The sequence below is a fragment of the Salminus brasiliensis genome, chromosome 2 (genome assembly GCF_030463535.1).
Source record: "Salminus brasiliensis chromosome 2, fSalBra1.hap2, whole genome shotgun sequence".
In the NCBI taxonomy this organism is placed as follows: Eukaryota; Metazoa; Chordata; class Actinopteri; order Characiformes; family Bryconidae; genus Salminus; species Salminus brasiliensis.
The window spans coordinates 1,388,569-1,405,371 of record NC_132879.1 but is presented as its reverse complement, the minus strand read 5'-3'; the positions used below and the strand labels follow the sequence as shown (position 1 = coordinate 1,405,371).

At 46.8% G+C, this 16,803-nt stretch overlaps 1 protein-coding gene across 5 annotated transcripts in view; it reads left to right on the top strand.

Moving 5' to 3' along the window:
- Positions 1-356: 356 nt before the first annotated feature.
- The window catches only part of ppp1r12a (protein phosphatase 1, regulatory subunit 12A), an 87,406-nt gene continuing 70,959 nt past the window's right edge, over positions 357-16,803 (top strand). For all 5 annotated transcript variants that reach the window (XR_011979065.1, XM_072674088.1, XM_072674087.1 and 2 more), the window contains exon 1: positions 357-732. Coding sequence is in view for 4 of the 5 variants with exons in the window: in XM_072674088.1 (XP_072530189.1) it covers positions 496-732 (237 nt within the window). In the remaining variant the exon portion in view is untranslated. The remainder of the gene's footprint in view (positions 733-16,803) is intronic.

The window sequence follows — 16,803 nt, the reverse complement described above, 5'->3', positions numbered from 1 at the left end:
AGGCCAAGTTTTTGCCTTGCAGCATCCAGTTAAGCTGGCGGTGACGTCACGCCGCAGCAGCTCCGTGTAGGAAGGGAGCAGAAGGGGGAAAGGCGGAGTGGGTGACGTCACCGCAGACAGACAGACAGGCAGGCAGACAGACAGAGAGACAGATCGTCTCGCGAGATGTCGCTCGTTGTTGAAAGGAGGGGAAGCAGGACAGCACACCAACCAGAGTGCACTTCTTTGCGGGGTTAATTTTCTCCCCTACCACCAAGACCCCCACCACCACCCCCACCCCCACCCCCACCCTCCTTCTCCTCTCCTCCCTCTCCCACGCCCCGTTGCGCTGTGGGATCGTGGCGGAGTGTAGAGAGAGAGAGAGAGACAGGCTCAGAGAGTGACACACACACACACACACACACACGCGCGCGCACGCACGCGCGATTAAACCGAGCTCGGGAGTGAAACACACACCGCGCACCGGGTCCAGGGGGGGGTTAGTGCTGTGTTGTGATGAAGATGGCCGACGCTAAGCAGAAGCGGAATGAGCAGCTGAAGCGCTGGCTGGGCTCGGAGACCGACCTGGAGCCCCCGGTGCTGAAGAAGAAGAAGACCAAGGTGAAGTTCGACGACGGCGCCGTGTTTCTGGCCGCCTGCTCCAGCGGGGACACCGAGGAGGTGCTGCGGCTGCTCGACCGAGGCGCGGACATCAACTACGCCAATGTGGACGGCCTCACCGCCCTGCACCAGGTCCCGAACCCTTCCTCACCTTCCCCCGCGCGGCTCGGGGCGGCTTGGCCGCTTCCCCGAAGCGCTTTGGCGGCGTATCGCCAGCGCGGGGCTCGGTCGGCTCTGCTGGAGGACCCTCTCCATCCGGGTGCTTCGTGTCGAAGCCGGCGTCTCCCCCGCGCGTTAAGGCCGGAGCGCGTAGTAGAGCCTGCCCCAAATTTACCTGCTGCTTTTTTATAATTATTATAATAATAATAATAATAATAATAATAATAATTATTATTATTATTATTATTATTATTATTATTATTATCCTAAACAAATCTGTAACGTCGGAGCTTGTATAGTTCACTCGCACCTCGCATTTACCAGCTGTTTACTCCGATAGAGCCGGTAAACCAAACAAACAGGGGTTAGTCCAGATGTGAGGACTAGTGCTAGATCATCGCCCTGTTCCCCATTAGACCAGAACTCTCCCCAAACTGCCCAAAAAGTCTTGTTAAACGTCTCAGCTGTCGCGAACTTGCACCCAGCCCACACGCATCGCCTCTCTTCCCTAAAAAACTAAACGAACATTTTCCTAATCCGAATGCGAGAACGTTCTAGGTTATCATAACAATCTCAATTATATCTAGAACCCTGCAGAAACGCCAGAAATGCTCTCTTTACTGCCCAGTCTGCTCGCAGTTAGACAGAGAGAGAACTCGCGCCTCGCGTTATCAGCTCTTTCCTGTGACTTCTCTCAATTAACCCGAGTTAATCTAAAGAACGTGAGAACGTTCTAGATATTACAGTAATCGGTAGAACCTAAGAACCAGGAAAAATGCGAGGAATTGGCTGTTTTTGCAGTTTGCTCCGGCCTTAACGTCAGACCGAGCTCCGCTGCTCGCTGCGTTACGCTAGCTGCGTTAGCTGCGTTAGCACAGCCTGCTAGGCAAAAACAGAGCCACAAATAGACCCCAAACCAGCCCCCCGTCCTCATCTTCACGCTTCTAATGAATGAATTCAGTTTATAACACACTTATAATTCTCATTCAACCGTGAGGTGGTGTTCTGGTTTGGTGGTGGGCTTCTGGTTTGGGGTAGATGGCTAGCTAGCATTTAGCTACGTTAGCTGTCTAGCTAGCTGTCTTATGCTACGTAGGAATCGTGCGGTTTCAAGCGCAGCTTGTATCTAACACTTTATCATCGCTTTTCTCGGATAAAACAGCTAAATAAACCAGCTGATCCAGATGTGAGAAGGTTCTAGATCGTCGCCATGGTCATACTTGGATCTAGAACACCGCCAAAGTGCCTGAAAATCGTTGTTTTTGCGGTTCGCTCTGGCCTTAACGTCAGAGCCTAGCTAGCTAGCAAGCTAACGTTAGCGGTAGCTATCTAGCACACCCTGCTAGGCAAAACAGAGCCCCAAATTCACCCAGCATCTCTTATTGTCACGCTTGCCATGAACTAATTCGGTTTATAATACGTTATTTCACCCATTTAATCCTAAAAGTGTTGATTTAGTTTGGCTTAAATGTTCGTTTTTCTCTGTTTTAGCTCGCTAGCCTAGCAGGGTTGCTAACTGGCTACAAATCCCTCCAGCAGTTGCTGTGCAGCTCGGTCTCGGGGTTCTCGCTTTTAATGGTTTCTTTTTTGAATAGGTTTGTATTAAATAATGGAGTTATGTCCCAGGAGGCGAAGCTGCCCTGGATCTGGAGGTGTTTGACCCAGTCTTGCTATGAGAGGTCCTGCATTGAGGCTTTCAGATATGAGCAGCACTGCGCTTTAAATCATGGGTGTGTTGCAGTCTGGTTGAAAATGGCAGGGCTGCAGGCTTGTCAAGCTGGAAATAGTCTCGGAAACAGTGCAGGGAAGTTGTAAATGTTTGTCTGACATTGTCTGGAATGAGTGCATTCCTCTCTGGACCCACTACCTCACCGACCCTCCGCGTCTGGGACGTGTTGGATGCAGGGGGCCGAGTTGCAGGAGTTGCAGGACTCTGGGTGGCTTGGGTCAGCTGTCATTTCTGCGGGTTTATTGGACTATCTGGTGTAAACACGGTTGTTTTCGGATGAAAAAGGGAGGAATGTTTGGTTGTTGATGTATTTTAGCAGCAAAACCAAAGCGAATGCCTGAACTAACGTTGGTTTGGGTTGTCGGTTAGAGGGACGTTGGTGTCTGGTGTGTGTTGCTGTGCCCGGTGCCAGCGATAAAAAAACCAATGGCAGATAGTGACCGTTCTCTCTCTCTCATATATAAATATATATTGGTCTATAATACTCGATAATAGTCTCTGGTAGATATTAAAAAAAAAACATCTTTAAATGTAAAGGTTTAATTCCAAGTCATTGTTCTTTTGCCATATTGGTCAAATTATCCCCAAAATGGAAAACATCAGAAATGGAGATACAAGGTTTTTGTATGACCGTGACAATCTGTGAATACGTCATGCACTGAACCGCCGTACTGCTTTAGCTGTAAGACCGTTTTCATGACAGACGGCTTTAAACGTCATCCTTCCTACAGAATGAAAGTGCTGGGTGGTCGCGCCGCCTTCTGCCGTCTGTCTGAAATGTAATGTAATCTGTATTTTGAAGCCGTGGATGAACTTTTGCTGTGTGTATGCATGTGTGTGTGCGCTGTACCACCCTGTACTGCCATGCTGTTCATTTTAGTTCACACACACACACATTAAGGAATTAGTATTAATACTCGAGTATTAACAGTATACAGCTACATATAATTTACAGACACTACACGACATACAGAGAACAGTACTATACACAGTATACATGGACTATACCAGGACTTTCCCATTAGGGATGCACCGATCTGATATTAGGTTCGGGTATCGGCCCTGATGTTAACAAAATTAGCTGGATCCCGGTATCTGATCATTAGTCCGATCCATGGAACCGATCCTTTCACTTTAATTTGGTGGTGTGAGACTGCACTGAATGTGCAAATAAATAAATGACATGATGATACGCTATACGGCTTATTAATTCAGCAATGGGATCGGACTGGTATCGGGTATCGACCGATATGCAAAGTTTATGTATCAGTATCGGAACTGAAAAAGCTGGATCGGTGCACCCCTAATTTCTTTACAGTGTGCTTTACAGTGTTATTCCCAGAATAGCAGCATGCAGCACTATACCTATTAAATATTGTGTAAACACAGGAGTGTAAACATGTGTGAGATGAGTAATGGTGCAGTAATGCAGTAACTGTAGGATAACAGTGATAAGAATATCAGTAGTGTCTCTGGCCTGTAGCTGATGATGGTGATCAGCTGTTGAGGAAGGTGATGGTCTGAGGGTAAAAACTGTTCCTGTGTCTGCCAGACGGGAGCAGACGGAGGAGGTTGTGACCAGGGTGCGAGTACTGTAGCTGAGGATGGTAGTGGCTGTACCTGCATCAGCACATGCATGGTTGTGGCTGTGGGCTGTAATGGTGATGGCATATCAGTATGAGAATGAATGGGGCTGAGAACGGTTGGGTATAGATGTTGGGGATGGGTATGAGGTGTGGATGGTGTTGGTATGGATATGGGAATGTGGGATGGGCCCTGCATGATTATAGAAAAAATGACATCAATATTTAGTTCTGCTGTGTGTGTGTTTGTGTGTTCGCTGGATTTTTCCAGACGTCAGTGATTCATGTTGTTTCTATTAATAATCTTAATAAGTGCTATTGCTAAATATGTCAAGGAAAATGACAAGTGCTTGATTTAATGTACATGATAAATCAGCCTGTAAATAATAGTTATTTTACTTCTGTTATTTATATTGTGTTTAAATTGGTAATTATCTACGTTTTGCATCTGAGTGTCTTGCTATCCCTTTGCTGCTGTCCCACCATGTGACTATTGCACATGCACACGTTGCGAAGATGATGCTGAAGCGCTATATATTGTGCAGCCCTAGTATGAATAGGTATGAATGGATGGGTGGGTATGAGTAGGTGTGAATGTGGATGAGTATAGGGGATAGTAGTATGAATTAAGGCTGGGAAATTCATCGAAAATAGCCGAGACAGACATTCAGAACCTCTGATCGACACCTTGCACTTATCGGTTATTATACTGTGTGCGTTCATGTACTGAACCCCCCCCCTTTAAAGCGTACTACTGTGAGTGTAATCACATGACTCAACCCCCCGTCCAGTCTGTGACATGAAAGCACGGTGACAGAGAACTCAAGTCGAGCAGCTTATGTAATTTTTTATTAATTATGATACAGGATCGAGGTCATATCAGCTAGTACTAGTATGAATGAGTATAAATGGCTGCTGAGATCGACTGGCATAGAAGGTCTGGGTATGGAAGGGTAGAATGGGCTGATGTCAGGAGAAATACTGGATGGTTAAAAGATATATATTTATTAAAATAATAATAAGAACTGTTACTGAAACAGCTGGTTTTATTGCACAGCAGAGTTTAAAGATGAAATCATATAAACCCTCACTTCAGTAACTGCATTGCTGTCGCATTTAACATCAGTTTCATAGGTCCTAAGATAGAACCCTGTGGGATGCCACACAGTGTTCATCATTAATTCTTGGGCTATTAATTCACAGTAGTTTTCTGCTTTAGGATTAAGACTGAATAATAACCAAGGATTAGGATTTCAGTATTTGAAGCGATGCTGTTTCTAATACAGAGTGGTTCAGTGGCGGCGTGGGAAGTATTCGGTTCACTGTGAATATAAATGAGAGCGTATTGGAACAGGCCGCTCTGACCTGCTGTTTGTTTCAGTTTGGGAGCGAATCTTTGAGAATAGCGAGAGTGCTGAGCATCAGTGACTGTACTCAGTCTGATCATTCCAGTGATTAAATGTAGCTGTTTATCAGTCAGTACAGCTGTATCCTGCACCCGTACCGAGACTGGCTGTGTTATTGGGGAGTGGGCCTGTTATGATAACTACATGATCAACCTATAGTGCAATATGTACTAATAAATATTGCCCACTGTGTTTACTTGAAGAGAAGAGCCAGTTGGCTCTTGTAAAATTTTACAGTGTTTTTACTTTGAATTAATCGTTTTCTGTTGTCTTCAAACGACTTTTTAGTTTTTAATTTATGGTACAGAAATTAATTAAGTATTGCAATAAATCGTCTTGTTTACAGTGCCACAGTATATCGCACTGTACTGAATCGAACCCCTGCTTCGTTGTGTGTATACGTATTGCCAGGTTCTTTGCTGTCCTACAGTCCTGCATTTTTGCGGTGGGTCAGATTGACCCATTTGAAAATTTTAAAAGTAGAAAAATCTTAATATTTATTTTCGAGCTGGTAACCTTTTCTGCTGGGCGTAGTCATTGTAATGGACAAATACATGGGAAGTATTTGTAGGGATGCACAATCCATGAATTTCTGTCCCGATTCAGAACTTTGCATATTATGAGACCAATCCGATACGTATTGTTGAATTAGTAAACCATATACCCGACCGTCTGGGAGAGACTTCAGGCATCAGGATCGACGTAATCATTACTTTACTAACTTTGTTAAAACAAACTATAACAAATGAAAACAGATATAAATGAACCCAATTTCTGTTTATTGGTCACTAAAATATAAACATAACTGTGCTGGACCTCTGCACAGTGTCGCCTGGGTTCAGGACTTATTCTGAAATTGGAAGTCTGTGAGACCACAGAGGAGCGAGCAGCCCCTCCCTTCTCGGTTCTCCTTACATGGCAGACGAGCTGGATCACTCTCTGATAGTTGCTGGTTACAAATGGGCAGTGTTGCTGTTTGCTATGATATGTGTATCGTTTCTGTAGGTTAGTTATCCGATACCCGATCCAGCTAATATTGTTAGTTGCAGAACCGATATCGGATCCTAGTATCGGATCAGTGCATCCCTAGCTACACACACTCAGTGTTGGTCATGGAGCTTTGAATAGAGGCTACAGAGGGCAGAAGTACATCAAATGTAGGCACAGTTGAGACGGTGATTGCATTTTATGTTTTTTAATATTAGTAAATTATCATGAGTAAAGCATGTTTTCTTCTATAAGAAGATTGTAATTACATCAAATCTTGTTTAAATATTAATTGAGCTAAAGATAATTTAGTTTATTTTACGTTTGGATGGTTAAAAATCCACCTGGTCAAGTTTTTTTGATCCCAGTTCGCTACAACCTAACCCACCCCTCCGTAGCGCTCCTCAAGCACTAGCAAAGCTGCCGACACTAGGATGGCAATGACTTAACCCACGTCTCCTCTGATGCACGTGAAGCCACAATTGGCAATATAATTAATTAGCATATTTTAATTATACTGGCACCATGAAATGCTCTTAAAACGGCTGCGATATCATTTATCCCCGTTATTTGTGGGACCTGTACTGTCCAAAAAAGTTATAGTGACGGGCCTAGTTATTGGCAGCACGTGTGTGTGTGTGTGTGTGTGTGGTTGTGCTGACGGTGTGGTGTGTTTGCTCCGCAGCAGAAAGAGCTCAGCGAGTGCAGGGCAGCCTCCATGCTTCACAACACTTGCCTTTTTTTGGGCCGGCGTTCAGGCAGAGTCAGGAAAGAATTTGTGATGCAGCTCCCGGGACGTAACCATCAGCGGAGAGGCCCCTTCTCTTTCTCCCTCTCCTGTGTGTGTGTGTGTGTGTGTGTGTGTGTGTGTGTACACACACACACACGTTCCAGCATGTGATTCCCTGGCCTTAGGGTCACGAAGAGCAGTCCGAAGAGCCAACGGAGCGTTCTTAAGTGCCTCTGGATACCGAGAACTGTTCCTCATACTGGACTTAATTGAATAAAATGTGAGTGAGGAACCTGTTTGGCTTTGGGTTCTTTTACAGAGACCCTTTGGAATGATAGTGAGTGAAATAATGGAACGGTTCTGTGTCTATTAAAGTATTTAAAGAGCATTATGCCCAAGCCAAAACCCATTGAAAGGGGAACTCCACCAAATTTTCCAGATCTCAAAATTTCAAAAAGTCATTCAGAGTGGGGAGCTTGGAGTGAGACGCTCGGTTCTAGATAACCTCTCCCAGTCAGAACTGAAGCTCTAATAATAAAAGCTCCTCACAGAAAGTTCTTCACCTAATGGTGATGAAGACGCTGCCTGATGCCTGAGACACTGTTCTACCAGAGTTCTGAGAAGAGTCTGGCTCTAGAACCTGCTTTTAGAACCAGATCATTAAAACGGTGGAGGGATACATGCTGCCTTTAGGGTGTAGTGCGGCTACAGAAAGTAGTCCCTAAAGAAAACATGGCTGTAAAAGTGGTGTATTGAATCTGAGGCTGCGGGTTTGTGTGTTGGTTCTACTTCACACTCTTGTGTAAGTCTTTTACTTCATCATCTTCAGCAGCTGAAATGCCTTATCTTCACTTCCCCAAAGACCTGCTCTGCCCCCCCGCCCCCCCCCCCCCCCCCAGCAGTGTATTGTGCAAACGTCTCCTCCGCCACTTTCATCAACTGTGACAACTGTAAAGGTTTCTCCATCTTTGTATCTTTTTTTAGGGCCTCTTCGTTCCCGTCTCGTTGGTTTTGGGATCTAAAACCGTTGGTTCTGGCTCTTTCTCTTTGGGTCCGGCATGTCCGTCCGCGTTTGACGTGAGGAGGCTTTGAGGAACTGTCGCACGTCCAGTTAGCTGGAGGTTGCAGGGCGCGCACACCAGAGCCTGGTGATCTGCAGTGGCTGTGGGTCGGCAATATGACGATATGCTGTTCCCACAATGTCATGCGGGTCAACGCCTGTACGCATGACATCATACACTATATGTCCAAATGTTTGTGGACACCCCTGTAGTAAATGCATTCAGCGAATTTGAGCTGCACCCATTGCTGATGACGCCGATGTACTGCGAAGCCAATAGAACAGGAGACTCTGGAGCAGATGGCCGTGAACCTATTGGCACCATGTTGCCTAATTAATGCCAGGCGTGGGCTAGAGGGGTGTATATGAAGCCCCCCAGCATTGAGCTGTGGAGCTGTGGAGCTTGTAGTGTTCTCTGGTATGATGGTGGTGGAGCGCCTTCCAAATCTTGATGATTCTGATGATTTTTGTGGCTAAATGCAATCAATCAAATCCTCACAGCAATGCTCCAGCTTCAAAATTCAATAGAAAGTCTTTTTAATATCCTTGGTTTCTGAAGAAACAGTGAACGAGCAGGTGTCCCAATACTTTTGTCCACATACAGTATCTGCCTATTCAACGTGCAGCAGTTAACTTCCAGTCTTGTGTGTTTCAGCTTGGGCTTATTTCAGCCAATCAAAATTGAGCTCATTTACATATGAGCCTTAAAGGCATGGCGTGTTTATTTCGAAAGGGTAAAGAGAGCGTGGAATGATGCTTTTTATTCATTTAAATTTATTATTATTTTAATTAATGGATCGTTCCCTCAGTAGTAATAATGCTAATGTTGCTAACAGTGAATGAAAGCGAATGGGAAAACTGTTAGCGTTATAAAAACATCGTCCCCATTGGCTCCAGTACATTGTTGGCAGCATTAGCCTGTAGCATCGTCGAGCTAGTTTCCTTTGTCTCACCCTCAGTGCTGTGTAGTCATGTGTGCCTTGACTCATCACCTCATCATCAGCAGGCTAATACAGCAGCCATTAGGGCCCGGCGCTGGTCAGGAGGGGTGTCGCCGCTTCGAGGGTGGGATTAGCCGCCTATTAGCACACCGAGAGGGAGGAGGCCGGCCTGCGGTGGAACCGCGCTGCAGTTCGGTCTTAATGGAGTTAAACCTGCGGAAGCCACTTTACCCCGGTGTGTAATCTATGCTTAAAGAGCTGGAGCTTAAGAGTGGGACTAGAGCCATAAACTGTATACACACACTCTGTATGGCCAAATGTATGTGGACACCAGACCAGGTTATCACTGACCGGTTCATTCATTCATGTGACTATGATTTTTAAGAGTGTAACGTGTTGTGATGGATGGACCACTGGAATTGCTCAGCAATTATTTGGCAAAAGTAAATGGACGCCAGTATGCAGTTGCGCAGCTCACTGTATTGACGTATGTGATGTAGTATTTATGTGATTATGGTGATGAAGCATATGGGTGGTAATTTTGTTAACCTGATCCAAGCGATGGATCGTGGATATCCTCAGTGCTTAAAGGATACTGACCGACTGCACAGGTCATTACAGCGAGTGTAATTAGTGCTGGTTAATTAGAATCTAAATCTCTCTGCTCCGTATGGGGGAGCGTCTGAATAGCCGTTTTCTGCTACGGATGGGTTGGATTGCGTTGTGCTGCTGGGCCTTGAGTGCTGAATTCTAACATTTTCTTTATCCATCGGAATTAAACGCGCTGTTCCTTTAAGGCTGGTCTGTGTAAATGAGCTCTGTTCTGATTGGCTGCCCTGTATTGAGCCTCGCTGGAAAAGCAGGCCAAGCTGAAACACTTCAGAGTGGGCGTGGGTGGGGCTGAACTGCTAAATGTGCTGGGTTTTATGACATCACAAAAACCATGAATTTTACCTGGGCTGTTTTTATTTATTTATTTATTTATTTATTTTCCCTCCCAGGTTTCGACCAAAGGGTGTCTGTGTGAGATGTTTGTTTACGACTACTTTCTAAATTTCCCAAAAAAACAAGAAAAAAGGTTTTTCGCATATTGATCCTTTAATTGCTTGTGTTGAGGCGTTCGCAGGGGAGCACTGGGGCTTAATAAATGTGCTGGTGGTCAATGGGCTGGTTTTTATGTCCTCACAGAAACTCAAATTGCTTGTCTTTTCAGGTTCGAGCCAAATAGTTAAAATGTGATACTTTTAATACTGTGCAAAAAGCAAGGAACAGTTAGTTTTGTGATATTGTCCCTTTAATTGTTGAGATTATTATTATTATTATTATTATTATTATAATTTGTTGAGCATTATTCGCAGTTGAGCTATATGGCAAAAAAGTGCTGGATTTTATGACCTCACAAACGTAAGTAAAATTTGAGGGAGATTTACATACTTTTTACATTTTCCCCCAAAAACAAGGATGATGTCATTTTTCATGATATGGGCTCTTTAATTTTATCGTGATACTGTAATATCATCCACAGTTGAGCAAAAATAGTTTAACGCTCTACTTTAATTTAAGCTTGGCTGTTTTTAAAGCTTGTTCATACACACACAATTCCATAAAGGACCCTCCATCAAAGGGGGTCCTCAGTGGAATCGCTGTAAAGGTCACCTCCATGTACAGTGGGAGTGCGCTGGTGCTGCAGTTCGGTAAAGGAAGCGCCGTCTGTTGCGCTCTGCAGTTCTGAAGGCTTGTGTAATCGGACCTAATCATGGTAAAATGCAGCCTCAGACGGGCTGTTAAAGGCCTCAGACGGGCTCCGCTCTCTGCCTGCTTTAATAGAAGGTCGTTTCTTTCCGTTCTCTGAAGGCCACGCTTCCTCCCGTGCCCCAGCGGGCCGCAGTCTGGCTGTAAACTCTGCAGAGTTATGTGGGGTTGAGGCCTGAGCGCGACTGGAGAGGGTATTTATAGCCCTCATCGCGGCGGTGGTGGTAATAATTGGATCAGTCGGTCTTTGGTTCGCTCTGGGCCGGCTCTGAACTCTGTCAGAGGGAGACTCGCCAGGAGCTCTTATTGTGGTTCGGCTTGTTTGGTTAATCGGAGATCTGCGCCGCACTTCGCCTCGCCGTCGCGGCCGCAGTGTTGAGTATCATGATGCGCTCTGTAATACTGTACTGATCATAAACACAGGATTGATTATTAATCAGTAGGTAGACAGGGGTTCATTTGGTGTTGTGTTTAAACCCTGACCACTAGGTGGCAGTGGTGTACCCTGTCCTCAGATCCTGCTGTTCGGATTGGATAAAAAGTTTTTGGACAGTTGAGGGTTCTCTGTAGTACACGCTTGTGACAGTAGAAGCCTGATTTGGCGCTAAAAGGTTCTGGTGGGAACCCCTATATAAGGTGGCGGACCTTTCGCTTTGAGCACGCAAAGGATTCTGGGAGTTGTTGTGGCCTCTATGGGGAACGCCACCAGTCTTCCAGAATTCAGAGGCTGAGCGTTTCAGAGCTGGTCTGGACTTTCCTCCATGCGGGAGCTCTCGCGCAGGCTCTCGCGCTCTTTCTCTCGCTCTGTGTTTATTCAAGGAGGGTCTGTGTGTGTGCTGAGAGAGAGAGAGAGAGAGAGAGAGGGAGAGAGGGCCAGGCCAGACTGCTCCGGTTAAATATGTCACCTGCAGAGGGGGAGAGGGGGGGCAGAGGACCGAAAGATAAGAGGGTGGGTGGAGGGTACAGGGAGGGGTGGGTGGGTGGGTGTCCAGATTGAGAAAAATGGCGAGAGGGGACACTATCAGCACTGCAGTGTCTCTCTCTCTCTCTCTCTCTCTCTCTCTCTCTCTCTCTCTCTCTCTCTGTGTGTAAAGTCAGCCTCTCTCGCCCGTGTTGGCCGGTCTCAGGAGCAGGTCTGGAGGTTCTGGTGTTTGTGCTCCTGATGGCTCACCTTCCAGCAGCCGTTACACAACCTGACTGTTTGTATTTGGGTGTAATTAGGTTTCGTCAGCTGGTCTGACACACACACACACACACACACACACACGTGTGCACGCACCTGTCATTGACTTACACCCGTCACTGACGCACTTATCTGCATAATTAACATTATAATTAGTGTGTGCTTTAAGGGAAACTCCACCAGTTTTTTTAAAGTTCGCAGTCCGTCTGTTTTTAGGCGTGGGTTACATTCTCAGGCTTGGTGGTGGAACCCTCAGTGTTCTAGATAGCATGTCGAGTGTGAAGGGACTGTGCTACAACCTTTGATGTGAGCTGCACACGTCTCAGAATCTGTACAGAAGGAGGATAAAATGATGATAAATGAAATTCAGAAATAAATGACAAAAGTATTGGGACGCCCGCTCATTCATTCATGTCTTCTTATGTAATCTAGGTTATTAAAGAGCTGGTCCTGCTTCTGTTGGAGTGACAGCATAGCTGTGAGGATTTGATTGCATTCAATGACGAGAGCGTTAGTGAGGTCAGGATGTTGGATGATGATCACCACCCCACCTCATCATCCCCAACTCTCCAACTCTTCCCTTTTAAAAGTACTGGATGGAGCTCCACCACCATCCATCATTCCAGAGAACACAGTTCCTCCACTGCTCCACAGCTCAATGCTGGGGGGCTTTATATACACCCCTCTATTAGCCCACGCCTGGCATTGGGCAGCATGGTGCCGATAGGTTCATCTGGGTTTATCTGCTCCAGAGAGTCCTATTCTATTGGCTCCTCTATTCCTCTACAGCCACTAGACAAGCGTGCATTTGCCCATTCGTGGAAATACTAGACGGGGTGTCCACAAACATTTGGACATGAAGTTTCTCAGCAGTCAGAATTCACTCTTATAAAAAAAAAAAGAAACCAAAAACACAAAACGACGTCAAGACTGACGGCTGAGAGCGGTTCTAGCAGGGTGAGCAGGTTTATGATTTAATATGGGGAGTGGAAACGCTGTGCTGTGAAGTGGAAACCAGTACTGGGATAGCTCGCGCACTCTCGCGCACTCTCACTCTCTCTCTCCGTGCCGTGTTTGTAATTTCCTGGCTGATTAGCTCTTGTGTGGCGTATCTAATAGAAAGCGCAGCTCCGGCCTCTCCATCTCAATAATTCAGTGTGTATCATTAAGCTGTATAAAGTGTGTGTGTGTGTGTGTGTGTGTGTGTGTGTGTGTGTGTGTGTGTTTGGGGGGGGGGGGGTTATGGTGATTCTGTAGCTGCGTATTAAAGGTTAATGAGCAGCAGAGGTTCTCTTTAATGGCCTGTATTGCTTTTAAATCGGTGAGCTTCTCTTCAGCGGACCAGGACCGTTTAAGTGCCGTCAGATTCCAATAAGCCAGTAAATAAATGCAGAATGCAAAGGGCTGTTCCTGAAGAGCCCACTGAACAGCTGTTCTGAAAGGTTAACAGCCTGTCGAAGCGGAGTCTTCGTTTCTCTTTATTGCTCGTTTTCCTTTTTAGCAGTGAAATCTCGTTTACTGAGGACAAGACTCTTATCCAGAGCGACAAGCGACGCAGCACAGTCAGCCAGGCTGGGGCTCGAACCCCAGTCTAATACACATGGCTGGTAGTGGTGGTATCAGTTGCGCTGCACCAACCACTATAATGTCCTGTTTACATGCAAATAAATAAATAATAATAAATAAATTGATAAATGATAAATAAATATTAATAACTAATAACAAAAATATTGTGAACTAATTGAATGTATTATTATAATTGCTCCAAAATTAAGATCCAGTAAGTGAAGAGTGGTTGAGTTTAATGGGCTGAACAGGGCCGTGCGAACAGTGTCTGTATGTGTGTTGGTGTAAGTACACCACTGATCAGTCTTCCCTCTGTGTTACTGTCACACACACACACACGTGCACTGTTATCTGACCCTGAGGAGCATGCGGCGCGGTGAAGGGGGCAAGGTGGGCAAGGACAGGACGCTGGGGTTGATTGATGGGCTAATATTAGAAACTTGCCCACCGAGCGGCGTGTAATTGGCAGGTTGTCTCGCCAGGCATGCTGTGTGTGCGTGCATGTTTGTGTTGGTGTGTTTCAAAGAAGCCCATAATCATCGGCAGGAAGTTCCTGTCCCGTTACCATGGGAACGCTTGGCCGCGTGTCATCAGCTGTGTCTCAACGCGTCAGCTGGTCGTCCTGTCTGTCCTGGATTGTCAGATATGTGGCGACGGCCTCGGCAGCTTCGCTCCACATTCAGGCTCCATAATCAGCTTTAGCGAGGGATAGAGGGGTATGGAGCCCCCCCCCCCCTCCTTCTTTGACTTGGGCTAAAGGGGTATGGAGCCCCCCCTCTTTCTTTGACTTGGGCTAGAGGGGTATGGAGCCCCCCTCCCCCCTTCTTTGACTTGGGCTAGAGGGGTATGGAGCCCCCCCTCCTTCTTTGACTTGGGCTAGAGGGGTATGGAGCCCCCCTCCCCCCTTCTTTGACTTGGGCTAGAGGGGTATGGAGCCCCCCCCCCTCCTTCTTTGACTTGGGCTAGAGGGGTATGGAGCCCCCCTCCCCCCTTCTTTGACTTGGGCTAGAGGGGTATGGAGCCCCCCTCTTTCTTTGACTTGAGCCAGAGGGGTATGGAGCCCCCCCTCCTTCTTTGACCTGAGCCAGAGGGGTATGGAGCCCCCCCTCTTTCTTTGACTTGAGCCAGAGGGGTATGGAGTGCCCCCCCCCCTTCTTTGACTTGGGATAGAGGGGTATGGAGCCCCCCCCTCCTTCTTTGACTTGAGCCAGAGGGGTATGGATTGCCCCCCCCCTTTTTTTGACTTGAACTACTGGGCTATGGACCCCCCCTTCTTTGACTTGAGGGGTATGTGGTGTTTTCCGTGGTATCTCGCTGGGTAGCATGGTGTCCTTAAGCTTGACCCAGGCCGTGTAGACGTGGAGTGTCGGCGCTCCTCTCCTGCCGCTGGCCTGGAGGATGGAGATGTTTTTTCTTGAGCTGTTTGCGACGAGCGTCACAGCAGGTTCCAACTAGTCCTCCTGCACCTTGCTGGAGCTTTCGAATTCCTTCTAAGTGCTCGAGGGCCTGGAGCCCACCCTGCGCTCCAAGAGTGTGTGTGTGTGTGTGTGTGTGTGTGTGTGTGTGTGTGTGTGTGTGTGTGTGTGTGTGTGTGTGTAGAGGATAAGAGCTGAACATCTGCTGTCTAACCCACACGTCTCTATCTATCTATACTGTAGGAGGGTTAACCTCCCCAACCTCCCCCACGAGCTCAGCGGTTACAGCAGGTCGCCTCACGCTCCCCTCGAAGCGTCTGTAGGTGTTCAGTATTCTCTAATAGATCTGATTATGTGGGTTCTGATACTGTACGTCTCACTGTTATCTAGAACTTAGACTGTTAGTACGTTGGCATCGATTTAAGCCTTGGCTGCTCCCTGCCAGACCCAGCAGGGGGCGCTAGTCAGGTCAGGAGTACAGTTATACAGCTCGTCTGTGTGATCGCACTTTAAACGGCAGGATGCCACGGCAACGCTGGATACCAGGGAAACGCAGGATGCCTCAGGAACCCTGGATGCCATGGAAACGTGTAAAACCACTGGGCTTTCGCTTTGGCGGGCCGTGTTCAATACTGCACTGGGTTAGCAGTAATCGACGGTGTGGGGCTGGGGGGGAGCTGAGAGATGCTTGGGGGATGAGTTCAGCCGGGTGTGTTTATGTTTCAGGCTGCAGTGTTTAGGTGTTGGTGTTATTGCTCTCCTCCTGACTGCGTGATCCGCAGGACCTGATCTGCAGGAACCTTCAGAGTTTACGGGATATCGTTTCCCAGGCGTGTTTTTATTATTTTTATGAGCACTAACGTCAACCTCGGATCAAAAATGCACCGCTTGGCCCGTCCGGGTCCTTGGATACGCTAAACACCGTTCAGACTGATGATTAGACCACAAGGTTTCCAGCATCCCGTGTGGTCACCACGGTGATCAGATCACGCTCAAATTTCACCTCACCTCAAACGTTTCGGTAATCAGACTAAAATCTGATCTGATCGACTGTTTTAAACTCGGCAGTGTTTAAGATCATACAGTCCAGTCCGACTGACCCACCTGACCGTTCAGCTCCCAGCTCCTTTACAGCTCTGCAGTCTGATCACTTAGTGTGTGTGTGAGCATTAGCATTAGCATTAGCCTCCTCCTCTGTCCTGAATGCGTCGTTCAGAGCTGGTTTAGAGCCAGAGAACGAAGCGTGGTTCTCTCACTGCTAGAACGTTAGATCATTTCCACCATAGTCAGATTTCTAACCAGGAGGAGTTTCAGAGTAAAGACTGGATGGGAGGACTGTTGGATCTTCCCAAATGGATTTAATGGGATTAAATATCTCCATCGTTGGAAAACTTTCCGTTCCACCTTAACTGCTGCACTATTTAGGGTGGAATGAGAGTTAGCATTAGAAGCTAACGTCTGGGAACGCTGCAGCTCTGATCAGTTCTAATAAAGCTCAGCTTGGCTTTCCTCACTAAAACAAGGTCACAGATGAACTCTGTCTCCGGTAGCTTTAGAAAGATGAGTTTGTCTGGGCCTAGAGGATCGGAAGTGGATCGGAACCTTAAAAGACCATACCCGATCCATTAAAAAAAGAAATTGATCGGCCACATGGTGTCACACCTACCAAGGGTCCTGGACTGGACATTGGAT